The sequence below is a fragment of the Mustela putorius genome, unplaced genomic scaffold (genome assembly GCF_011764305.1).
Source record: "Mustela putorius furo isolate JIRA1106 unplaced genomic scaffold, ASM1176430v1.1 tig00000179_pilon_pilon_pilon, whole genome shotgun sequence".
NCBI lineage: Eukaryota > Metazoa > Chordata > Mammalia > Carnivora > Mustelidae > Mustela > Mustela putorius.
The window spans coordinates 8,698,848-8,726,663 of NW_025421305.1; the positions used below are offsets into that span (position 1 = coordinate 8,698,848).

At 37.4% G+C, this 27,816-nt stretch overlaps 1 protein-coding gene and 1 pseudogene across 2 annotated transcripts in view; both read right to left on the bottom strand.

Annotated features, from left to right (window-relative positions):
• Positions 1–27,816, bottom strand: part of VWA8 (von Willebrand factor A domain containing 8) — a 325,814-nt gene that overhangs the window by 251,846 nt on the left and 46,152 nt on the right. For both annotated transcript variants that reach the window (XM_004759284.3, XM_045076623.1), the window contains 5 exons: positions 18,429–18,596; positions 13,881–14,045; positions 13,497–13,546; positions 12,054–12,162; positions 9,841–9,945 (listed from right to left, as the gene is read on the bottom strand). In XM_004759284.3, coding sequence (XP_004759341.1) covers positions 9,841–9,945; positions 12,054–12,162; positions 13,497–13,546; positions 13,881–14,045; positions 18,429–18,596 — 597 coding nt within the window. The remainder of the gene's footprint in view (positions 1–9,840; positions 9,946–12,053; positions 12,163–13,496; positions 13,547–13,880; positions 14,046–18,428; positions 18,597–27,816) is intronic.
• LOC123391124 lies at positions 15,902–16,051 on the bottom strand (annotated as a pseudogene).

Sequence of the window (27,816 nt, forward strand, 5' to 3'; positions counted from 1 at the left end):
ACTAAAAAAGAAATTCTCCATACCTTATTTCCTGGCTACCAAACAAGTATGTAGCCCTTGGTTTCTGCTAGGCTCCTTCCCAAAGCCAATCAGCAACTAATACAAACTAACACTACTCTCCCTTAGGAGTCATCCGAACCAATTCATTCCTGTGTCAGCAGGTCATCTTCAGGTCTCCTCCAACCAACCACAGAGCCTTCAGGCACATACTCCTCCATTCTTTGCTAGAATATAAACTCCACCAGCAAAATTAAAATGTATCTATTTGGTTTACTCCAAACCTCCAGAACCTAGAATCATACATGGGACACAGTCAGTGATCAATAAACGTTTGTTATATGAACAATCAAATTAAATCCTTTCCCTTTAATCCTCAAAATCATCTATATTTTCTTTTCTTTTTTTTTTTTAATTTAAAAATCTTCTATATTTCGGGGTGCCTGGGTGGCTCAGTGGGTTAAGCCGATGCCTTCGGCTCAGGTCATGATCTCAGGGTCCTGGGATCGAGTCCCACATCGGGACTTCCTCCTCTCTCTCTCTCTCTCTCTCTCTCTGCCTGCCTCTCTGCCTACTTGTGATCTATCTCTGTCAAATAAATAAATAAAATCTTTAAAAAAAAATCTTCTATATTTCCATCAATCCTCACTTCTTTTCCCACCATCTCTGTAGAAAGGACTTCTGCTTTAATTATGAGTGAATGAAAAGCCACTGAAAGTCTGCTTTCTCCATCTCAGTTAACGATAATTCCATCATTCCAGATGCTGGATAGAAAAATATGTTCTTCGATCTTTCCAAACCAAGGCACAGTGGTGCTCTGGAAACGTCTTTCCTGTCTCTCCTAGACCATATTTCCATAGATATTCATGTATTCCACAGATTACATCCTTCCTTCCTATGAAGATGTTTGTCTTCCCATTTCAAGAAACAAACAAAATGTCATTTCTTGATTCTACATAATCCTTGAGTGACCCAGCTTCTCACCACCAAACTTATTTTACAAGTAGTAGATCATCACTGTCTCCTTTCCTCATCTCTGATTTACTATTCAGCCCACTGATTTTTCTTGGCTGGCATTCCCACCACTCCATGAGCACTGTTCCTGCTAAGCTCACCAGTAATACCCTATTTGCCAAACTAACTGACTAAATAAATAAATAAGTTTTCCTCCTATTCTATTGCTCCTTCCTTCTCAGTCTTTCTGGCAGGTTCTTCTTTTTCTTCATTTACCTGACCAGTACACATCAGGGTACTTCAGGAGTGGAACTTTTGTATTTTCTATGCTCACTTTTTAAATAATCTAATCCAGTTTGAGACTACAAACCATCTGTATGCTTTGACTGCTCTTCCTCTGCCTTATTTGAAGGTTCTTGGCACACTGTCCAATCCTTAAACATTGGCTCTTCTAGTGTTCAATCTTCAGGCAGGATTTCTCACCATATATGCTCCTCTTTGGTTCTTCCATCCATGTGACCAATTCAACTAATACTTGTACTTTACAAACTCTCAAGTATTATCTTCAATATCAAAACACCTCCAGATCTATACCCATGTTTTCAAGTCTATTAGACCCACTCAGTCTTACCTAAGAAGGACTGAGAGCCAAGACATGGTACTAGAAGACAAATGAACTTGTTACTACACTGTAAGAAAAGTATACCATTCTCAAAGGATAGCAGATTCAGAGGAAGAGTATTTTCTTTAAGATGTCAACTAAAATCTAGGAGTAATTTTATGAATACAGAAACATGTTTTCAGAGTATCAACATCATATGATGAGTACTATCCAAGGAATGAAAGACATTTTAGCTATTTTTATAGCTTGCTTAGGAAAAAAAAAGGTTTTCCTAATTTTAGCTGACTGCATTTTCAGTAATAATTTTTCCTGAATTCAAATGGATATCTAATTCACATTCAACTATCCATTAACTTCTATAACAATGCAGGTCAGAAAATGAGTATCAAGGAAAAGTTATTATGTGTACATATGTATATTCTTGGTTTGCTATTACAACAGATATTTCTAATTCTTAGTTCAGTATTTTTTTTTCCAATTCAAGAATATTGCCTTAATTTTCACCTCTAAATTCAAAATTATTTGAGGACATATAAAATTTTGGTTTTCTGTGAATATTAGCTTGAGAAAATAGAGAAACTTAGAATAACAAATGGGCCAAATGGACTGTCCAGGACAGATAACAAAAATTACACCAATCACTAGACTGCTACCATTTTTAAGGTGAGTGATTTAACATTCTGATCTAGTTGCATGCATCAGTGTGCAATAATAGTATAAAATGAAAGTTCTTTAGGTTCAGATGAATGAATTTAAGCTCTCCACCCACCCTTATTTATCTACTAAGAAGTTGGAAAAAGAAGTACTGTTTCTTAACTAGCTATATACATTATTAATGCAAAAAAAGATAACCACTTTTTCTAATCTTATCTAAGTAATATCATTCCCTTTTCATTTTTAAGACTCTGAAATGAAATTTAGATGGTTTTTGTTTGTAATATAGACCTTCAGTCATTTTTCTCTATTCCCCATAATTATAAAGGTCAAAATAAAGATAAAACAAAATGAAGGAGTATTAGCTACTTTCTTTAGAAAACTCAACTCCTTAAAGGTATTCTATAACTTTAACTCATTTGTATGACTAGCTGATTTTTTTTAATTCCAGTAGAGTTAACATACAATGTTATATTAGTTTCAGGTGTACAATATAGTGATTCAACACCTCTATACACCACTCAGTGCTCATCATGGTAAGTGTACCCTCAATCCCCTTCACCTATTCCACCCACCCCTCTCTGGTAATCATCAGTTTATGCTCTATAGGTAAGAGTCAGGTTTTTGGTTATTAGTCTTTCTTTTCCCTTTGTTCATTTGTTTTGTTTCTTAAACCCCACATATAAGTGAAATCATATGGTATTTGTCTTTCTCTGACTTACTTGTCTTATTACATTATCCTCTCTAGCTTCACCCATGGCCAACATCTTTCTCTTTTATGGCCAAGTAATAAATATTCCACTGTATATATAACTACACCAGTCTGCAGTCCTACCAACACTGTGTAAGTGTTCCTTTTTCTCCAAATCCTTCCCAACACTTGCTGTTCCTTGGGTATTTGATTTTAGCCATGTTCACAGGTGTGAGGTGATATCTCACTGTGGTTTTGATTTCCATTTCTCCGATGATGAATGATGCCATGCATCTTTTCAGATGTCTATTGGCCATCTGTATGTCTTCTTTGCAGAAATGTCTGTTCATGTCTTCTGCTCATTTTTAAATTGGTTTGTTTGGGGGTTTTGGTGTTGTTTGGGGGAGTTGTATAAACTGTTTATTTATCTTGGATACGAACCCTTTATTGAATATGTCATTTGCAAATATCTTATCCCATTTAAGTAGTTTGTTTTTTGGTTTTCTTGACTGTGTCCTTTGCTTTGCAGCAGCTTTTTATTTTGATGAGGTCCCAATAGTTTATTTTTGCTTTTGTTTCCCTTGTCTCAGGAGACATATCTAGAAAAATGTTGTTATGGCTGATGTCAGAGAAATTACTCCCTGTGATCTCTTCCAAGATTTTTATGGTTTCAGATCTCACATTTAGGTCCTTAATCCATTTTGCGTTTGTTTTTAAATATGTAAGAAAGTGATCCAGTTTCATTCTTTTGCATGTAGCTTCCAGTTTTCCCAACACCATTTGTTGAAGAGACCGTCTTTCTCCCGCTGCCTATTGCCTCCTTTGTTGAAGATTAATTGATCATATAATTGCGGGTTTATTTCTGGGTTCTCTATTTTATTCTTTTGATCTATGTGTCTATTTCTGTGCCAGTACCATAATGCTTTGATTACTATGACTTTGTAATGTATCTTGAAATTTGGGATTGTGATCCCAGTTTTGTTCTTTTTTAAGATTGCTTTAACTACTTAGAGTCTTTTGTGATTCCATACAAACTTTAGGATCGCTTGTTCTAAATACTGTTTGTATTTTGATAGGAACTGCATTAAATCTGTAGATTACTTTGAGTTGTATGACCATTTAAACAATATTTTTTCTCCTAATCCATGAACATGGAACAGGTTTTCCATTTGTTTGTGTCATCTTCAATTTCTTTTATTAATGTTTTATAGTTTTCAGAGTTCAAGTGTTTTTGCCTCCTTGGTTATGTTTATTCCTAGGCATTTTATAATTTGGGGTGCAATTGTAAATGGGATTTTTTTTTAAGATGTTATTTATTTATTTGTCAGAGAGAGGAGCTAGAGCTAGTACAGGCAGACAGAGTGGCAGGCAGAGGCAGAGGGGAGAAAGCAGGCTCTCAGCCAAGCAAGGAGTCCAATGTGGGACTCAATCCCAGGATGCTGGAATCATGACCTGAACTGAAGGCAGCTGCTTAACCAACTGAGCCACCCAGGCGTCCCAGTAAATGGGGCTTTCTTAATTTCTACTTCTGCTTCTTTATTCTTAGTGTACAGATATGCAAAGGATATTTGTATATTGATTTTGTATCCTGTGAGTTTACTGAATTCATTCATCACTTCTAGTAGTTTTTGGTAGAGTCTTTCGGGTTTTCTCTATATAATATCATGTCATCTGCAAATAGTGAAAGTTTTACTTCTTCCTTACCAATATAATGCCTTTTACTTCTTTTTTTTTTTTTAAGATTTTATTTATTTATTTGACAGAGAGAAATCACAAGTACACTGAGAGGCAGGCAGAGAGAGAGAGAGAGAAGGAAGCAGGCTCCCCGCTGAGCAGAGAGCCCGATGCGGGACTCGATCCCAGGACCCCGAGATCATGACCTGAGCAGAAGGCAGCGGCTTAACCCACTGAGCCACCCAGGCGCCCCTGCCTTTTACTTCTTTTTGTTGTGTGAGTGCTATGGTTGGGACTTCCAGCACTATGCTGAATAAAAGTTGCAAGAGTGGATATCCTTGTTGCGTTCCTGATCTAAGGGGAAAAGCACTCCATTTTTCACCATTGAGTATGATGTTAGCTGTGGGCTTTTCATTTATGGCCTTTATTATGTTCAGGCATGTTCCCTCTAAACCTACTTTGTTAAGGGTTTTTATTATGAACAGATTTGTACTTTGTCAAATGCTTTTTCTATATCTATTGAAATGATCCTGTTTTTATCCTTGGTCTTATTGATGTTGATATATCATGTTGATTGATTTATATTGAATCACCCTTGATTGTGGTGAGTGATTTTTTTTTTTTTTAATATTGTTGGGTGCTCTCTGTGCCTCCTGATCTGAATTTCTGTTTTCTCCCCAGATTCAAGAAATTCTCAGCTATTATTTCTTCAAAATAAATTTTCTGCCCCCTTTTCTCTTGCTTCTCTTCCTGGGATCCCTATGACACAAACGTTATTATGCCTGATGGTGTTGCTCAGTTCCCCATTTTCATTTTCTATTATTTTTTTCTCTCTCTTGTTCAACTTGATTGCCTTCTATTACTCTGTCCTCCAGGCCGCTGATTCATTCTTCTGCTTCCTCTAATCTCCTATTTAGTCCACTTAATGTATTTTTAATTTCAGTTACTGAATTCTTCATCTCTGGTTGGTTTTTGTTTTCTCTTTGTTAAAGGTCTTGCTGAGGTCCTCCACTCTTTAGTCCAGGGAGTAGCTTTATGACCATTAGTTTAAATTCTCTATTACTTATTTTCATTTCGTTTACCTCTTTTGCTGTGAATTTGTCTTGTTCTTTCATTGGAGAAATACTCCTCTGTCTCTTCATTTTGTCTAACTCTTTGCATCTGTTTCCATGTTTCAGGAAAGTCAGTTACATCTCCAGCTCTTAGAAGCAGTGGCCTTACAAAGAAGAGACGCCATAGTGCCCTGTGGTGCAAAGTCCCCTGTTCACCAGAACCTGGCAACGTGTACTGTGTGCACTCTACTGTTGTGGCGGAGCCACTTTTGCCTCCAATCCAGTCATCTGCAGTGGCTCTCCTTTCCTGTTGTAGGCAAGATTTGATCCCTGTGCTGTTAGTGGACCAGGCTGGAGCCATCTGGGGCAGTTCAGAGCAAGAGTCACTTTGTTGTGGTGCTCATACCTCTTGGAGCTGCTTGCACACTGCCAGACTTGTGGCACTACTTTGGGTGTGCTATGGCCAAGATGTTTGGGAGGAGCTGTGTCCACAGAACACAGGGCAGGGTGCACTGTTACCAAGTTAGGTAGGGTGTGTTGGTGTTTGAAGGTGTCCATGTATCTAGGCTGGGAAGTGGGGGAAAGAAATGATACCTGCCAGCAATTTTGCTCTTGGAGAGGTCTTCCAAGCACCCCTATTTCTCCAGCACATGCTCTGAAATTAGTAAACAAATCTCCCTCCCATATACCCCAGTATTTTTCAAACTGCTGTTTCAATGCTGCATCTCTGTGGAACTATTTGGTATACTGTCTCTTTAAGAGTGAGCACTCAGATTCCTATCACCCTCCCAGAGCTGAGCCCACAGATCTTCCAAGTTCCAGGTGTTAAGCCCTGCTAATTTTAAGAACTCACAAAATCAGCCCCTCTGGTTTTCAAAGCCAAATGTTCCCTGTGCAGGTCTCTGGTGCCTGGGGTACCTCATGTGATGGCCTATTCTTTTCCCCTCTCTGAGCCCAAGGTGTCCCTCTCTGCCAAAGACAGTCTCCCAGGTCCATGTAACCCCTGCCACATATCTGCCCCCCTACCCACTTCAATGTGGCTTCTTCCCCACATTTAGCTGCGGGCGGAGAGTGTGTTCTACCAGTCTTCAGATTGTTTTCTGGGTTATTTACACTGATGTGGGTGTTATCCAGTTGTATCCACTGAACAAAGTGAGCGTAGGATCTTCCTACTCTGCCATCTTCATTAGAAGTCTAATTTATAGGACTAGTTTTAAAATCAGAGATCGGAAACACATCCAAGTGGCTTCTTTATAAAAATAAATACCTTTGTTCATAACTGACTCTTCTAGGCACTGAATATCTTCTCTCAGTTGTGTCACAAAAAAGTTTACATTGCTTCATTTTATCAGACCTCCCCATGACATTTTCTTTATCCCTGACTATTTACCCTTGTTCCATGGGAATTGGGTACTGTGCTGATGGGCATCAAGGGAGCACATCAGGAATCACCACCTTTTTCTTAAACACTAGGTGCTCTATTTCAATGACCAATGCCAGGTTAGTTCAGATGTTGATTAAATTAAAGACGAATTCTAGTTCTTTTTTTCAGTGCTGAGAATAAATCTTAAAGTGAACTAGTTATATTTTTCCCCTTGCTTCTTTATGCTTTTCATTTAGAGTCTGTCCCCAACTATAGTTCTCAGCATCTATGAGGAAGAGCTTTTTATAAGTTTTATTTATTACTATTATTATTATTATATTGTTATTGACACCAACAATCAATGAAAATAATATTTCTTTGGCTAGCTGATAATGTGGAGAAAAACCTGCTAAAGCACCTAGAATCTACTTCTGAGTTCTCACTATTACTACCCACATAAAGAATACTTCTTTGTGTACCCCCTTTGTAGATTCTGGGATAGAGGAGAAACAAACACCACTCTATTTGCCCAGGTCGGTAAAATCCTGGCCTCCAGAAAATGAAGGGCCTATACACATAGAAAAAAACCTAGTGTTCACATTCTACCTATTTCTTAGAAATCTGCTCCGTAAGCCAAACTGTAAAAGAAAAATAAAAACTGTCTTTCATAAAAAGGAATTAATTTGGGTAAGTCAATCTGCCAAGAGTCAACATGCTCAAATATATAGTTATAAGATATCATATATTGTGACCGGCCCTTTAGAAAACTATTTTAAACAATATAATAAGAAAATTATGCTATGCATACTTCAAAAGAAAATCATGCTCCATATTATGAACCACTTAAAATAAAAATAACTTCATTAGCCACTTCCATAGTTTTATATAAAGCGCTTACTTGCAAGTTAATAATTGATTAGTTATATTTGTTTTTAATTTTTTTTGAAACACATTATAGCAGATATTCAAGTTTAACTAACTCTGTCACCAATGTCACTTTTTCCCATGTGGTCCAGGATCCAATGTAGGAGCACACGTTGCATTTAGCTATCATATCTCTTTAGTCAGGTTCAAACTGAAGTAGTTTCCTCAGTTTTTTTTCTCTTTTATGGAGTGGATAATTCTAAAAAATACAGGACTTTCATTATAAACCTCAGCCTAGATCTATACCATATTTTCTAATGGCCAAATTCACATCATGAATCCTTATCCAGAACATCCCTGAAATGAGGCTGAGCTCTTCTCACCTCAACACTTAGGACGGACACAATATCTGTCCCACCTGGTCAAGTTGGCATTTACCATAAAAGTTATCATTTTCTTGTTTTGTAGTCAACTGAGCATTTTGGTAGGAGATATTCTTACATTATATCAATATCCTATACTTTTTTGGGAAGATATTTATTTATTATTTGAAGAGAGGGAGAGAGAATATGAGTGTGTGCGTGCCTGTGTGCGCATGGTGGTCAGGGAGAGAATCTTAAGCAGACGCCTGCTGAGTGTGGAGCCCCGCGTGGCACTCACTCTCATGACCCTGAGCCAAAATCAAGACTCAGATGTTTAACTGACTAAGCCACCCAGGCACCCCAATATCCTATCCTTCACAGAACCTCCACCCACTAGCTTTAAAACCTTTGATGACCTTCTGCCTAAATCAACTACCATACTGATGGTTGCCAAATGGTGATTTTTCTGTTTATATAATTCCTTCTGCATTTATTCAAGAGATTTTTCTTCTTCCCCTTGTATTTATATATTCATTTATATCAATATGAACTTAGAGATTCCTATTCTGTTCAATGGCTTATAATCAACAGTTATCATTGTTTATTTTGATACTTATGGGAGCCACTTCAAGCTGGTTCCTCTGTAACTTTGGCACATCAGCATCATTTAGTAGGCATTTCCTTACTTTCTGGCACAGTAAGATGATCCCAGTTCATTTCATTGTATACTTCCCCTGTGCTGATGCCGAACCAGCCCTACTTCCTAGGAGTCCTGATTACTTTTAGTTTAGAAAGTGTGGTATTTAGAAACCAATGTCTCGGCAATTGGCATGATTACTGCCACTGGATCGTCAGTTTTTAGGCCTTTGTAGAGGAGAGAACTAGAAAGTATGGGTTTGCATTCACATATACACACACTATCTGTATCTATTACTCTGTTTATATATATTGAAAAAAAAAAAGAGTTCATTCTGATTTCTCCAATTCCAATCTAACACCACAGCAGTCTTTCTTTCCTTCTCCCTTTCTACTTTTATAAATTATTTTTCCAACAGTAAATAACACAGCTCTCATAATCCTCAATATATTGACCCATCTGCTCAATTGATTTACTTTTTTTGTTCAATGTAGTCAACATCCCAACCACACCAGTCACCTCTGTACATGCTTCACTATCACTGGCCTGCCAGTGCCTCCATGCCTAGAAAAAAAAGAGAGGGAAAAGCAAGGGAAAGGAAGAAAGATGGAAAGAAAAATGCAGGAAAGAGGGGGAAGCGAGAAATGGGAAGATGGGAACAGAAGGGATGAAAAGAGACATGGGAAAGGAAAGGAAAGCAAAGCAGATACTTACTTTTTTTTTTTTAATTTAAATTCAAGTTAGTTAACATATAAGATACTTTTTTTTTTAAAGATTTTATTTATTTGTTTGTCAGAGAGAGACATAGAGAGCATGCATAGCAGGGGGAGCTGAAGGCAGAGGGAGAAACAGGCTCCCTGCCAAGCAAGCAGCCTGATGTAGGACTAAATCCCAGGACCCTGGGATCATGACCTGACCCGAAGGCTGACACTTAACTAACTGAGCCACCCAGGTGTCCCAAGATACTTACTTTTAAAACACCTTCCACAGCCATCTTCCCTTCGTGTCCTAGTAAAATAGTGTATGGGTAAAGCCACTGGATTGCATGTTTGATTGACATCATAGGAAAGGAATCCTATTAGGAGCAAAAATACATAGGAATGAGGAACATCTAAAACAATCACAGAAAATTTATCTGAAATGCCTATGACACTGAAATTGCCTTATAAATAATAACAATAGGTTTCTCATATTTTCTAGAAGTCTATAAAAGTAAATATTCATTACTTCCTCTTCTCTTCCTATTCTACACCCTTTCCCTGGGTAAGCTCATCCACTCCTACCTTGCACTTGCCATCTATCTGTTAATGGCGCTCATGTCTCTGTCTCTGATCCTGCCTACTTTGCGGAGCTATAGAGTTGAACTCGTAATTACCCAGACAGGAATCTAGATATCCCATTGACCCCCATTCAGCATATCTGAAACTAAATGTCTGAACACATTTCCCTACCATACTCATCCCAAAGTACCTTCTCCTTCACTTTTATTCCTAATCTGAGTTACTCTCATACACAAATGTACTTACTTTCACAGTTATAAATTACAAGCTAGAAGGTTTTTATTACTCTCAAAACTTTCCCCCAAATCAAACTGCTTTCTCAATTCCATTCACTCTGCTTTCAGAAATCTACTAAAAGGGACAACTAGAGAAATTTTGGTATATGTCTATCAGACGATATTATAGAATTACTGTTAACATGTTGAGGGGTATGATTAGTGGTTCTGGTCATGCAGAATGTCCTACTTCTTATAAGGTGCACACTGAAGTATATAAGAATACTGACCACGGTTTCCTTTATAATGGTTCAGAAAAAAAGAGAGATGGCAATTAAATGTGGCAATATGCTAAAAACTAGTGACTCTAGTTGAAGGGATTATGGGTATTCATTTTACTATTTGTGAACTTTTTTTTTTAGATTTGGGAATTGTCAAAGTAAAAAGTTTCAAGCAAAAACAAAAAGAACAAAATGTAGGAGATATGATAAATAGGAGGAGAAATCCTGTTCTAAATATATAGAGCAATGTAAACAATACCTGTGAAAACTACTCAGTTTCAGGATATATAAACAAATAGCAACAATAGTTTAGAAATAAATCTCTTGGATTTATTTTTTTTTATTTTATTACTACATATTATTATATATTATTTATTTTATTTTATTTTACTTTATTTTTATTTTAGGATCCCTACTACCTGGGATTATGCTCTCCTTAGCAAAATCTCTCACTAATGGTTACGGTTTCCCCCTTATGCCACCTTGCTCTCCCCATCCCTCCTCCCTGCCAGCAGAGGTATCTTCCTCCAATATATAACTGATTACTATACACCTCACCTACTTCATAATACCTAGTGGGCCCCTTCTTCCCCACTACAAAATCCAGACAACTGCACTCACCATGCAAACACTTCACACGAAAGCTCTAACCTCTCTCTTCACCATACATGCCTGTTCTAGCAATAGGACTCAGCATTCTTCAAAATTAACAAGCCCTTTTGTGATTCAACAGCTTTGTACGAGCTGTGCCCCCTGTATGGAGGGCATTTCCACCACTCTTGACACTACCGTCATGATCTCTTCGAAATTGTAGTGGACAATGTCTATGCTCCACCAAAGCCCTCAGATCTGTTTTTATCCTTTCTAAGCCTCTCACCCTTCCCTTCCAACAGCCAGCAGAGGCAGGGCTATTAAAGAAGACTACCCTTGAAGTCCTGAAGCCAGCTCTGCTCCAGGCCAAGAGAGCAGCTAGTGCCTGGGAATCAGTGTCCCTTGCGACGAGCAATGACTGCTGGTGCCCAAGTGTGAACGCCCCAGCTCCCTGCCTCAGTGGGCCAGGTGGAGGCAAAGCTTACCTGCAACATGCCTCTCCCAGCTCTTCGTGTCTCTTCAGGCTGAGTCCTCCCTCCGTCTGTGGACTTTTCCCTGAGCTGCACATCTGCCTGCCTCCCCCTGATACCCGCAATAAAGCTGGAAGCTCTTCAAGGGCTCAAAATATGCAGCTGGGCTCTGTACAGTTTACTGCGCTGCAGCCAAGTAAGCTCAGGTCTTGTAATATTTATAAAATACAACAAGACAAACTGAAGTGGTCAATCCCCAAGGATTAGCTCTTAAATGTACTTTTTGCCACAAAATATACACATCATTAATTTGGTTATACATATCATTAATTTATTTTATACATACCAGGATTTGAACTGCAGCTGGTAAACTATCTAAAGGAAAATCTGGAAGTCCAAGAGTAGAAGATTCTTGGGAACAGAGAGTGGTAGCAAAGGACAGGAGCTGAGAAATTCTAGGGGAGAAAAATTAAGTGATGTTAGGGGTACCTGGGTGGCTCAGTGGCATTCTGCCTTTGGCTCAGGTCATGATCCCAGGGTCCTGGGATCCAGCCCTGCTCCGGGCTCTCTGCTCAGCAGGGAGCCTGCTTTTCACATCCCTCCCTCTGCCTGCCTCTCTGCCTAATTGTGATCTCTGCCTGTCAAATAAATAAATAAAATCTTTAAACAAACAAACAAAAAAAAATTAAGTGATGTTAAATGTTATCCTAATAGCTTGAATATATAAAATGTATTCATTTTTAAAATATGAAACAGCTGAACCAACTTATTTAATCTAAAAGATGATACTTACTATTAAATTCTCAAGAAACAACAGCTTCATATTATAATATTCCATTTAAAACTCAGAAGCTGGGGTGCCTGCATGGCTCAGCCAGTTGAGTGCCTGCCTTCAGCTTGGGTCACAGAGCCCGGTCTCAAATCTGCTTCTCCCTCTCCAACTCTGCCACTCTCTCGGTCTCCCTCAAATAAATAAATAAAATCTTTTTAAAAATAAATAAATAAAACTCAGAAGCTGATTAAATATACAGATATATTTCTCTTTTTTTTAAGATTTTTTAAAAAATTTATTTATTTGAGAGAGAGAGCAAGTGAGCACAAGTTGGGGCAAGAGGCAAAGGGAGAGGGAAAAGCAGACACCCCACTGAGCAGGGGGCCCAACATGGGGCCTGATCCCAGGACCCTGAGATCATGACCTGAGCCAAAGGCAGATGCTTAACTGGCTGGGCCACCCAGGAGTCCCCAGATATATTTCTAAAATATGACAATATGTGAGACTTTCCACAACCTGGCCCACATTTATCCTGCCAGCCTCCCTTCCCACCCTTCTCAATGCAAACCTGAATTCCAGCCACAAGGAGCTTTCTATAGCCTCAGGAACAAGGCATACACTCTCATACCCCATGCTTTAAAAATAACTTCTCAGAATTCCTTAATTCCAATCTTTATCTGGCAAAAGTGTATTTATTCATCTCAAATGCTGATGCCTTTTTGAAATTATGGCCCCTACTATACAATATTAAACTAATACAGTCCCATATCTTTAAACTCTACCATATCTTGAATTTCTTGCCTTCAAGGATCATGTCTTATTAACTTTATCATTAGCATTTACTGCAACTACTAAAAAATTCTTCAAAGAGTATTTATTGAATGGATGAATTAACCAATTCATCAATGGATAAAATAAATAAATTTGATGTGAAGTGTCCAGATATTTATATAAATGTGTGTGTGTGCACGTGTATGTGTATCTGTGTATGTGTGTATGTGTGGCTAAAATACTTACTTCTCAGCAGAAACATTGGCTCCAACTGAATACAGCAGTTTAAGTTGGTCCTAAAATAACATAGAAACATACCAAATCAATAAGGAATGTAACAGACTAAAGGGAAACTTTTATAGGCACACTTCAAACTTTAAGTAGACACTAAGTAATAGTAAAAAAAAATAATTTTTGATATATGTCATTTTCTAAAAGTTAGCCTTTTTTAATCCATCAGATAGATAACGCCACAATAATTTTTCTCCCTAGTTTCCAGAGATTTTCTTCACTCTCTTTTTCTCTCCATTAACTACTGAGAGGGACATAAAAACATAGTAACATTTTTATAGTAACCAAATAGAAATAGAAAATCTGTTTAAGAAATAAATTATCCTTGTTCATACTTACCTTAAAGGGTAGATAATAAATATCTCTGGCCTGAAATCGAGAACGGAGAGGGGGGTCTAATGGATTCCCAGAGTACTTAGGCACTGGCAAGCCCAAAGCTATGACGCGGAAGTTTTCACTGACCCGAACAATCTTCCAAGCATCCAATTCTGTTTTGGTATGATCCTGAAAGAAGATCCAAACTTATAGCATAAATGATGCAGATTACAACTGCAAGAACTGCCAGGCTTAGGAATTTAGGCCCTGATTGCTGAGTAAATTGTACTTGGGAACCAAATACAAGCTTCAAAACCAAACCTTCAAGGAAGGAAGCAAAGTGAAATCAGGATCAGGGTGCCAGGAAGGCTCATACCATGAAGACTGGCGTTGAACAGAGAAGCAGCTAACAGTCAAGGAACAAAGGCAAAGTGGGTCGTCAGATCTCCAAGCTGTGGTCATTAACTCGGAGAAACTGAGTGAAGAGTCTAAGGAATATAATACTGATTCAGACCAGAGAATGTAAAAGGTAGTCCTAGAGGGACTGACCACTCACTGGTTGAGTAGAGAGTGCCCATGGACCTCAAAGAGACAACCACGTTTATGGGTCTATTTCTGCCAAGATATCAATACATAGTAACTATGAATACATAGTAACAACTACCATGTATTGAAAACTCATTACATGTAAGTACTTTCAATGAATTTTGCTCACTTAACTTTTATCAGAATGCAAATAAACATTTAATTCATTTTTAAGGATGAACAAACTAATGTTCAAAGGAATTCTATAACTTGCCCATGGCCCTACAACTTGCATCTGGTAGAGTTGAGACTGGAAACAGTACAGGGTCTGGGGTTACAAACCCTGGCTCTAGCACTTGGTGTAAACATGACCAAGGGCATGTTATTATGCCCACTGACTCTCAGCTTTGTCATCAATAATTACTGTGCCTAATGGGAAAACTAAATATAACAGTGCAAAAGCAACTGGTCCAAGTAGGTACCTGTTATCTCATTCCTTCTCTCTCTGCTTAACCCTAACAATGGCTCTTCACTGTCCTCAGCTGTACAGCTTACAAAGCTTATATGAACGTGTACGCCCTCAGCTTTCAGCATATCCGCAGGGGATGTGACCCATATAACTGTGTAGAAGCTCTTCACGCGACACTCAAGGACTTTCCTGGCTCGAGTCATGTCCTATTCTCTCGGTCCCAGCAAGCACTGCACACCCAGCCTGCCTTCCTTGACCCTGTGCTCCGCCACATCTCACAACCATGGCTCTCCAGACACATCATGCTGCTTGACCAATGCTGCTCCACTTGCCTGAAACACCCTTTCCACTTTGCACAGCATAAACACAGGCATCATTTCAAGCTTAGCACAAACAACATCACTCTCTAATCCCTCCCTCCATCAGAACCAGTTTTGTCCCCCTCCACTGTATCCTATGCAAGGATCTGACTTCTGTCCATTACCACTTCATGCTGCAGCCAAGCTCTCGAGAGGACTTATTATCTCTTAAACATAATAGGACAAATGTCTGTTAATTGACTGCATGAAAACATTTAAAAATATAATGAATGATTATTTCAAGCATAACCAAAATTATGACCCCACTTTCATCAACAGACTACAGAGATACTATATCACCATGCACTGGAAGACAAGAGTCAGCATCTAGCCCTACCTGAGAAACCAAGAGCATCATCTTCAGACAGCTGAATATTTTTCTTTCCCACTTACCCAAAAAAGATCATCAGGATATAAATAGAATTTATACAAAATGATTGTATCTGTTTCCACAATAACAAAATCCTACTACAATCACCTCTCTGAAACCATTAAAATTTTGGAGTATTCAAATTGAGTATACTGAATCTAACTAGAAATAAACAGGACTTAAATTATGGTACCGAAATCCTCTTATCATAGAAATTGTCTTAAGGTGGTGGTGTTTTGTGAAGGGATCTTGCCTATCTTCTCTGAGGTTCTTAGGAGACAGATTCTATGAATATAGTAACGATATTTACCAATGAAAATTAAGCATGTATACTGATACTTACATTGGGAAAAAACAATGTAGTACATCCTTCTCAATAATAAACACTCCTTGTATACTAAAACTCTTCAATTAGCAATAATCGTGCCTCAGATAAACCTCAATCGCTACGATATTGCCACTGTGCAAAGCTTAAAACTCTTTTGACCCCATATTTCCAATTCTTAACCAAAGTAATAGGTTCAATAACTTTGCATAAAATTCTAACACAAATAAAGAATATATCAAACTTCTAATTGTGAAGTAAACACCACACTTAAAAAAATGATCCCATATCTGAGTATTCTTTTCCAAATCATTTACGAACAATGCCAAATAACTAAATAATGATATAGGAGCCAATAATAGTTCTTTTGTAATTTGAAAGTATCTAATGAGAAAATGTTCTGCATAACACTGACCTACTTTAAAAATAATAAATATAAATTACATTCTTACATTTATTTAAATTTGTATTTTATAATATTAATTAAAATTTAAAGTAAATTTAAATAAATGAATAATAAACATATCTTTCATTTCAGTAAATTAACTCTAACAATATGAATGAATAAATTTTCTTCTTACTGATTAAACCCTCAATTATCCTCTTCTAATTACATTAGTATGATGTCATCTTCAGATAGTTCCAAAACAAGACAACTATATCTTACAGTGAAAACACCATCTAGAGACTCCTATAAACAATAAAGAAACAGACTGCTAAAAGGGTAGCAGGACAGGTTTCTGGGAAAAGACTCACACAGCGGGAATCAGAAAGAGCTATTTCTGGTCCTACCAGCCATGGAGCATCAGTTCAATCAGACCCTCTGGTGTCAACAACTCTTATTTAGTACCTAGTGTGTCCTGGGCTTTCATCAACTGTATCGAGAAGAAAGGAGACACAGATTCTGCTCTTGAGCAATTTGTAACCTACTTGGGCCAGTAAAATTCCCATCCATGTATTTCTACTGCACAAGTGTCAGAGAGACGGAATCCTAGAATGCAGAGGCAGAGACATCAACCCCTGAACTCTGGAGCCCGAGAGCTCCAGTACAGCACAGACGGCGCTGAATGGGCAAGGGTTGTCTTCTCCTCCTTTTGTGACATTACATGAACAACTTCCCCAAAGTCTCCGAAGGGCCCCACACTTTCTTCCTATCAACTTGCATCACAGCATGTAAAGATTTTATTGCACTGATTCATTCAGTCAACAAATAGTTATTGAGCAGCCACTAAGTGCCAGGCACTGCTCTAAGAGCTTGAGATAACACTGGTAACAAAAATCCCTGGTAGCAGAAGTTGTAATCTAGCAGAGGGAGGCAGTGAATAAACTAAAAACACAGTGGGGCACCTGGATGGCTCAGTGGGTTAAAGCCTCTGCCTTCAGCTCAAGTCATGATTCCAGAGTCCTAGGAGCCCTCTCTGCTCAGTGGGGAGCCTGCTTCCTCCTCTCTCTCTGCCTGCCTCTCTGCCTGTGATCTCTGTCAAATTAAAAAAAAAAAAAAAAAAAAAACAACCACAACTAAAAAAAAAAAAAAACCAAAAAAACAAATAAAAAACTAAAAACACAGCAAGGAAATAATTCCTGTAGGATGTTAGAAGACTAAGGAAAAAATAGAGCAGAATCAGGGAGCGTGAGGGCAGAGGGGACACTGCAATGTCAAATTGGTGGGTGAGAGCAGGCTTCATTGAGAACGTAACACTAGACCAAAAACTTGAAGGGGTATAGAAGGAAGCCAGGTATCTGGAAGAAAATCATTCTGAAGAGCAAAGTGACTTGCAAAGCACTAGGAGAATGCCTTCCTGGTGGGTTTAAGGTACAGTAAAGACAATACTATCCTCTGGAGTGAATAAACAAGGACAGCAGGAGATACGGCTAAAGAAGCGGGAAGGGCCCAGATCAGACAAGATCTGTTTTGCACTGGAAGGCCTTTGGGTTTTTGAGTGAGGAGAGGGTTTAGAACAGTTTTAATCTGCCCCATGTTTTAAAGTGATCCTGGACCACTGCAGGGCAGCCAGAATGAAAATGACATGTATTTACAACTCAGGCATCAGATCCAGGCAGCTTGGACCGTCATGGTATCTCTTAAATATGTTTCATTTCTGTCAATATCTACTGGATTTTGAGCTTCTGGAGGCCAAGAACTATACTCAGTTCAGCTTTATCTTTCTTGCACCATCTAGAAGCCATTAGACTTCTGGTACATGGTTGTTGGGAGACAGAGAAGAAGATAGGAAAGGAGGGAGGAAAAAAGAGAATTAAAAGGAGGGGGGGAAAAGAGAAACAAATAGTTATTACATAGGCCAAAAAAAAAAAAAAAAAGCCAGTAAAAAAATCTGGGAGGTCTTCTAATAGGATCTGCAAACTGAAAAACTTGTCAAACTGCAAACTCATGAGCTAAGCAGTGTGCCACAGATGCGAGCCACCTGAACGCTGTCCTCGTGCCCACACAAGCATGTCTCACCACAAATGGCACCTCCTACATCTCAGGAGCCAAGACAAAGGAGCTGAATTTTTCTGTTCTTACTTGGAGAAGTTTGTCGTAACGCTCTGAAGACATCAGGAAGCGTCCATCCTCAAGTTGCATCTCCCTATTTTCCAGCAAGTTGTTCAAAACGGGCAGAACATTCCTCTCCGCCTTTTCCAGGCCTTCCAAAACAAGGGTTCTGCCTTCTGTGGCTGCACGGACTGCACACTATTTCCAAGAGACAAAAGCAATATGAGAATATGGAAGATGCCAGAGCATGGCTTAATTTTACTTGTAATGCAAGTAAGTGAAGAAGTAAGAGATAAGCGATTAATGCAGCCACAGATGATCAGTACCTTCACAGTCTAGTTTTACTAGGCAGTAGAATTTGTTGTATGCCTGTTCAGGAAAAGAATGTTTATAACATACATAACAAAGACCAAGTAAATACACAATATAAAAAGAATTTTTCAGATTAAGAAAATAATATCACTATGATATGCAAATGAGCATAATAAAATACTTTCCATTTCACTGGTTAATAAAGAGCTGCAAGGTAAAACAATATATTTTTAGAACTTCAAATTAGCAGAGATTAAAAAAGAATAGTAATACTTAGTGTTGGTAAGGTTAAGACGAAACTGGCGCTTTTCATTCCCGATTGGTCTATGTGCAAAATGACAATGTTATGGAGAATAAATGGCAAGGTATTTTCAAAAATTTAAATGGTTATGTTCATTAATCCAGCAATTCTATTTCAAGGAATTTTTCTTAAGGGAATAGTCAGGAAAACATAGATGGAAAGATTTATAATTTAAAAAAAACAAAAACAAAAACAAAAATAAAAAAACCCCAAATGCCAATCTAGAAGACTGGCAAAATAGACCATAATAAATCAGTGTGATGGACTACTACACAGCTATCAGAAATAATGTTACAGCTCTATCTGTTCTAGGACTATGCCATCACTTACCTGATTACTAAACCCTAAGTAAATATGCTTCTTGTTTTAAGAACCTTGTTATAAAAAGTACTTAATTCATGAGTCCATGGGATGGATTGGGGAAGACAATGACAATGCTCTAGAGATGGGACATTTGCTTCTTCCAGCAGTTGTATTACAAATCTGTGATAAAACATGAGGAAAAGCCACTACAAATTGACATTGGTCAACCTCAGCTGAATCATCACTATTACTTAGAAAATACTTTCTTCATTTCTTATAGAAGTTATTGCCAAGCCAAGCTTCCAGTCCTTTTCATTTCTTTCTATTATGTACTTTACCATGATGATTAAAGTCATCAGAATTATGATTCCATGGCTTTCCTTAACTCTATCACACAATCCCTCTGTGTCTTCCTTACTCTTATTTCTGTCTTTGACAATCTCCAAGGCCAGCCCTTTCCACCTTGAGCTTAGAGGCATCTACTCTCACCTTTTCCAAAATCTTCCATCAACCATCTCTTAACTGAACTTTTAACTTCCTTCTCTTCTACAAACATGTCTGCACTTTAAGAAAACCTATAGTCTCCTAATACCTCTCAACACCATCTATTTACCTTCAAGCCCCATAAGGAATAGTCCCATACACACTGCCTCTACTAAGCCTCCATCACTCTTATTTTACTAAAACTGCTCACTCGCAAGCACCAAAAAAAGAAGGCATTTCCTTAACCATCATGTTCTCCTTTCCTCCCACCCTCTTCCCTTGATCCTCTCTCGCGCTTCATGTTCTGTCTTAAGATATTTACCAAGTAGGTTTTCCCTCTGGCTTTCCTCAACCCTTCTGACTCCCACCTTCTTAAAAAAAAAAAAAAAATCAAGAGCAAGCATTCCCTAAGGCTCTGCCCTTACCCTTTCCCTTCCTCTTCCCTCATTTGTTATTTCATTAGCAAAGCTCTAACATGCTCCCATAAATCCTCACTGGTTCACTGACTAGCCATTATATGACAGGTGCTATGTTATACGTTACATTAAGTAAATAGCAATAACAATACATAACGTTTTAAAAATTTTCTTTATCTCCTCTTTCTTGAGAAACATAGTATGTGATCCCAACCTTCCTCCTGATCTCCAATGCTCCCATTTCCAAATACCGTTTAAACATCTCCATAGACGTGTTCAAACTCAACATTCTGAATCAAATATGACTTCTTTCTAAACCAGGCCCTCTTCCTGGTGGCGATTTCCATTAAAGTCTCATTGAGGGCGCCTGGGTGGCTTGGTTGGTTAAGTGTCTGCCTTCAGCTCAGGTCATGATCCCAGGGACCTGGGCTCCCTGGAGTGGGGAGCCTGCTTTTCCCACTCCTACTCCCCACTCTTGCACTCTCTTTCTTGCACTCACTCACCCTGTCAAATAAATACATAAAAATCTTTAAAATAAATAAATAAATAAAATCTCATTGATTCTCCTGCCATCCAAAATTCAGTATTTCTAATTCCTTAGACAACGCAAGTATAACCTCTAAATAGTTCATGTGTTCATCTGCACTGAACCTTCTCAATGTGAGCCTTCACACGGAGGCACATTGAAGGCTCAAAGTGAGCCTTCCTTCACTCCCTGTTCATTTTACTGAAAGAGTCAATTGGAACAGGCACCATATCTCCATATCTCTCGTTCTCTGTTGTGCTCAAGATAATCCTATTTTACCTGCTGGAAGTTAGAGACTGAATCATGCCATCTGAAAACTCTATGAGATCTAAGATTATACAACTTACCTCAACTTTATGAAGAATATTATTTTTTAAAATCCCCCTAAACTTTTTTCTTATTAATTATTTATTTACACACCATTTGAGTGGCAATGAGTGGATGCTTTATAGTGCAAATAGATCCAAATATGATAAAAAGAGGATTATAAACTTATGAGTGGTAATTTTTTTTTTATGTGAAAAACATTGAAAAGAAAACAATCACACACAAAGGATCACCCAAGATTTTTAACTTTCTTCCTGACTTGCCCTTTGGATATGTGGTTATAGACTCGGTACATATATGTAAATTAAAAATTTTAAATGCAGGCAAGAGTACTGGCTAAAAGGAGAAAACCTTAAAAAGATACTTTTTAGTAACTAAATCCGAATCACTGAGTTTATAGAAATAATACTAGTTACTAATCCGCATAATCTTGTTTCCTGATTGTTCCTTAGTCTACAAAAGTATGAAAACTATAAAGTATGAAAATACTTTAATCAGTACTGTCAAACTTTAGTAATGCAATCTCATCACCTTTGTATAGAAGAATGTTAAAAAAAAAAAACTACATACCAAATCTATTAAGTACTGGAATATATCAACATATTGTACCATGTGGTGAGTCTCAGACTTAATTGGACATGCTGGAGAAAAATAAATTGTTACAGGTGTTACAGGTTTTGTGCCCAACAGAGGCTCAAACAGCCCACCCTGTCTGCATCGATGCCCTCTTTGCCCTCTGTCTGCCCAGCACATGAGTGTAGAGCCACAATGCTCAAATTCTCCTTGTTCTGCCATGTGCCTGTTTCATCTCCCCAGCAAGATTCTCAGGTTCAAGGGGTGAGAACCCTGCCTTTTATGTCATCCTGGTGCAAAACTGGCTCACAGAAGGCTTTTGGTGTTTATGAAATAAAAATGTAACCTCTCAGTTAAAAGATGCTGTTAGGTAAGTTTAGGAAGGATTTTTATATGAAGGATAATAGTTATATATGCCCACACTTGTTAGGAGAACAGAACAAATTTAACCATCAGCATGAATGACTTAAGCTACATAGTTCAAAAATTTTCTTTTCTTTTTTTTTTAAATTTATTTATTCGACAGAGAGAGAGATCACAAATAGGTAGAGAGGCAGGCGGTGGGGGGGGGGGGAAGCAGGCTCCCCACCAAGCAGAGACCCTGATATGGGGCTCTATCCCAGGACCCTGGGATCATGACCTGAGCCGAAGGCAGAGGCTCAACCCAGGTGCCCCTAGTTCAAAAATTTTCTATACAGATTTTTGAATAAAGGAATGGTGGTATACTTTTTCTCCTGAAATCTTAAAAAAAAGAAGGGGGCAATGCATACATATTTTATGTAGAATGAATACTTGTGATAGTTACTCAAAGCAGAAACTACATCAACCATAAGGATCCTTTCCTGCCCTTCAAGCTATAGAATTACCAGAGACCTAATTTTCTCAAATAGAAATCAGAAAAAATACAGCAAGATCTTTCTGGACAAACCATACCAGTTTTAACAATCCAACATGTAGGCATGAAGGTTTTCAAGATAAAGGAGGCTGCATGACCTAAAAATCAAAAACCATCTAAGCCTCTGTTCTAGATTTACTTCTGATTTGATAAAAGACCCTAGGCAAACAATTAATCTGGAGGTCTGTGTCCTCATTTACTAAATGAGAATATCCTCAAGGGGTATTGTATATTGTCACTATCTAGGAAAGAAAGCAGTACTGGAAATTAAATTTAAAGTTATCGGACCTAATTAAAATAGAAATTATTACTGATAGAACAACAATTTAATGAAAAAGCTTCAAGTGACTCGGAATGGCTACAGTTTAACAGCACTGAGGAAGCCAAACAAAAACAAAATTAATTAAATTTTAAGTTCTTTATTTTAAAATATCAGAATAGGATCAGATGGATTTGTCAGTGCTCTACCACTTACCTGCAATGGGCAATTTAGGCTAGTCACTTCACCTCTCTGAGCTTCCATTTCTTTCTTAAGCCACACCATTTATGGTGCTTAACTCACAGATTGTGGTGAAGATTAACAAAGATAACCTCTGGCTCAAGTAAACCTGTACAAAATGATTATCTGTTGTATTGTCAATACTCTCATCCTTTTAGTCATGGTGGCTGTCATCATCATCATCATAATCATCGTTGTCATTCTTTCAGGGAAATAGATATGATACAAAGAATACAAACTTTGGAACTGGACAGATCCTGGTTCAAATCCCACGTCTCCTGTTTAGCAGTTGTATGACTATGGCCCTGTAAGACTCAGTTACTTTACCTATAAGATGGGGAAGTCATCGCCATCCTAAGGATGTTTTGAGGATTAGATGCACTCATATAAGGCACTTAGCACAACAGAAGTCTCAATAAAAGTTGTTACTATGTCTTGATTTTTAAATTAACTTCAGTATAGTTAACCTACAGTGTTATATTATGTGCCCTGATTTTTCAAACAAATTCTATAAATCTGTCAAACAGTTAAAAATTATGAGTACACAAGAGTTGGCCTAAGCAAGATGGCAATATGGTAAGGAGCCAAGGCTTGAGTTCCAACTGACACAGAGGCCAGAATAAACAGAGAGCCCTTCTCCAACTGTCCAAGTGACAATTAGAACATATTACAACAATACGGCTGTAAAGAGTCTGGTGCAAGTAACAAGAAATTTAGCCACTCTCAACAGACTTGTATCTAGGTGATGCTTTTCAAATTCCAAATACTTAATTTAGCAACAAACTTCTGAAATACAACTTTGTTATTTTAACAGTGGTTACATGTAGAAAATAGCTTCAGCATCCACAAATAGGATTAAGTTTACAAGTAACTGTTTTTCCCTATTTTGACAAAATAAAAATCTTATTTTCTTATCAACAGCACTGTTATTCAACTTATTAGTTGTTGTTTTGATGACCTCTACTATTTAAGCAGCACATTAAAAAAAGATTAATCCTTATTTTTTTCTATTAAAAAAGAGAGAATCAAGAATAATCCCAAACAGGGGCATCTGGGTGGCTCATGGAATTAAACATCAGCCCTTGGCTCAGGTCATAATCTCAGAGTCCTGGGAACCAGTCACACTTCAGGGTCCCTGCTCAGCAGGGAGTCTGCTTCTCTCTCTCCCTCCTTTTCCACCCCAGCTTGTGCGCACTCTTTCTCTCTCTCAAGTAAATAAATAAAATCTTTAAAAAAAAAAAAGGAATAACCCCAAACAGAAAAGAAGACATTAAAATACTATATAATTGTTTAAAGTGCATTTTTATGCTTAACATTAAATATGTACCTCATACATTATGGAACTGGAGAGAATTGTGTCAAATGTATCAATAAGATTCTAAGGTGAAAAGAGTTCCTGGCTTAGGAAAAGTTAAAGAAAATCATTTTACTTTCCCCATCCTGGCTTTCTACTCTCCAAATTATCTTCAGTGTCTCCTTTCAGTAAGATATTAAAATCGAAATGTAATTTATTTGTAGCTTAGTTAATTTATATTGGCTCATACTTGAGTAATGCAAGCAATTTTCTATTGATTTAAAGTCTTCCACTCCAGCTCTTTGGAGTCACATGGCAATAAACAGAATTAATAAAGAGAATGTCAACAAATAAGGGGGGGGGGAAGTACATTAATAGGATTTTAAAGGGTTAAAATAACAATGACTTAGATTTTTTTCAGGTTATTTTATCTTCTGAGGCAAAGGACAGGTCATGTGGTAGCAAAATATCTTTAACTCTCCTTATGTCTCCATGGGTGTCAAAATACCAATCATATAAATTTTCTTATTTCTCTTCTTTAACCAATTCTTTTTTAAAAGATTAATCTGTAATCCGCTTAGCAAGGTAATTATATAAAAAGTACTTAAAATACTTAAATTAACTTTACATGAACAAATTGATAAGTTTTGGCAAATATTTACATATAAAGCATAGTATAAAATTCAACATTTTCTTAACAGACTATAACTTACTTCATCGGTACCCTTCTCCTTTTCTATATCCACTCAATTCATTGACATCTATATAGGAATGATAGCCAATAAATGTATTAGAAACACTCAGCCTGCTCAGTAATTTTTTAATGCAAATTAAAGCCTATTAATTTGGCAAAGTACATACAAATAAATACCCAGTGCTGACAAGAATTCATGAGACAATCATGCATAGTGCGCTGACTTAAGTGTGAGTTGGAACACCCTTTCTGAAAGGCAATTTGGCAATACACATAATTCTTGAATTATTCTTGAAAATGTCTAGACTTCTCCAAAAATGAATATTTTAAAAAAAAAAAAAAAACCTCTATGATGACAGGAATTTGTTTCTCTTGCTGTCATTCTAGAGAGGGCCTGACACGTAACAGTCATTTTGGTGAGCATTTAAGAAATTCTCTCTATATAGTATGTGTGTACTATAAAAGCATTTATGAAATCAATAGACATATATCTATAAAGAGCATTTATAATATTATTAATCAGAAAGAAAATACAAATTCCCTACTATAGAATTACTAACCTAATTCTAACCTTCAGGAGTACAGTTCAGTTTAACCTCTGACTTTATGATCAATCATCCTTAATCTTGTGTGAATGAAGATAAGTGAAAAGGTTGATAGTCATGACCCTCAATTTGGAATTGGGGGTTTTGTCAAGGTTTCCAGCTGAACAGTCAATTAGTAATTACTTGAACATTAGTCACATGTGCATGCATCAGGCATACTGAACAACCCAAACTTTCTCTCCCAGGACCCACCAGATGGCCACAGGCATTTTTTCACCCATCTTGGCCTTCGTAGGTTAGAGCCATCACCTACTGGTTAATGAAGATACTGCCTCTCCCTTGATCTCAGACACCAAATTAAGAATGTTTATTGTTCTTATTGTTCTGTTATTATGGTTAAGAATATTAAACAAGTTAAAGAAATTTCCAAATAAAATAAAGACCTTTCAGTCTAACAACATATGACCAGCTGGTTCTTACTGGGCAACTTCATCTATCTAGAACTCAGATGGGATTGATTCCTTCTAATCACTCAAAATAGATGTCAAAAAGATAAATACCTTTTCCATTGATGTGCCCTCTCGTCTTATCCAGAACCGTTTTATTGTTAATTTACTTAAAATTTTAATAAGACTGATTATCCAAAGGAGAAACCTATCATCAAATAAAAGGGCCAATTATCTTCCAGACAGTTTTTAAGTGCCAGAGATAAACAAGAAAGTTACATTCTGGTAGGAAATGCACACAATAAACGGAAACACAGAAATATTAGGTAAATTTATGTAGTGACAGGTACTCTGAGGATCACACTGTGTAATATGACAGCACTGTATTGTGCATGGAGTGCGGGCATCATCAGTGTTTACTAAAATGTTCTGAGAATTTATAATCTGAATGATGAGGAGGCAGGAATATATAGATCTGGGAGAAGATTATACCAGGCAGAGGAAATATTAAATACAAAGGTTCTGAGGCTAGAAAGCATTCAATCTATTTTTAAGAAAACAAGGCCATGAAGCAGGAGCCTAGAAAGCAAGGGAAAGAGGGAAAGGAGCTAAGGTAGACAAGATTAGGTCCTGCAAAGTACTGTGGCCATATTAAAGGGTTCAGACTTTATTTTGGGTGTAATAGGATTGCATGGATGTAAGCAAGGAACTGTTAGATCTGATTATGAACAAATAATAAAGAATAGTAAGAGATAGAAGAAAAAATATGAAACTCAGATATAATCTCAACAAATAGTCTGAAGTATCTTACGAAAAGGACCAATGTTCCTATGCCACAATTACAGGCTTGGAAGATGTCTGTAGATTACATCCCCAATAGCGGATGTTCATCATAAAAAGTAGGAGTTGCCAAGAAAACATAAAGTGTAAGATATTACCATACACTTATAATAGCACTTTAAATATTTCATGAACTATAAAACAGATATCATCCAGAACTATGCTTTTTAAAATGGCAGGCACAGTATAATATTACACAGTGTTATCTAAATAATTTATGTTTCAAGAAATAAAAAGTTTTAAGGTTCCTTTAAACAATAAACATATAAAAGTCCATTTTCTCTTCTTCACTATTTGCATTACAACAATCAATCCAGATATAAAATTCATTCAAAATATGTTTTTAAATCCACACTCTACCAAACACCCAGTGCTCTCAGTGTCATTAAATCTGTTCCCATCTGGGCGCCTGTGTCATTCAGTCCATTAAGTGTCTGCCCTCAGCTCAGGTCAATGATCCCAAGGTCCTTGCCCTGGGCTCCTTGCTCAGAGGGGAGCCTGCTTCTCCCTCTCCCCTCCCCCTCCCCCTTTGTGCTCTCTCTCTCTTAAATAAATAATTAAAATATTTTAAATAAACAAATAAATAGATAAATCAATCAATCTGTTCCCATATCCCCTCTCCACTACTTCGGCTATAGTATCCGTTTTCTATGCTCTCTCCAACTCCTTACTCTTGGCCTCCCTAGATTCAGAAAAGAAGCAGGCATTGTAAAAGTGTATTTTTTTCCACATGTAATTAAAAATAATGTACAAAGTGAACCATGGCACTAGGTGAATAAAACAGATTTCTTTAAAATGTACTTCTGGGCTTCATCCACAAAGGATTACTTTTTAATTGGAAATGTGAACTCAGATTTTCTCACTACATGATGCTAAGTATGATCACTATCCTTTAAAGGGAAGACTGCCAAATCTCCCCATCTTAAGTATATTTTTCCTTTTTGTAACTAATAAAGTAATCTAT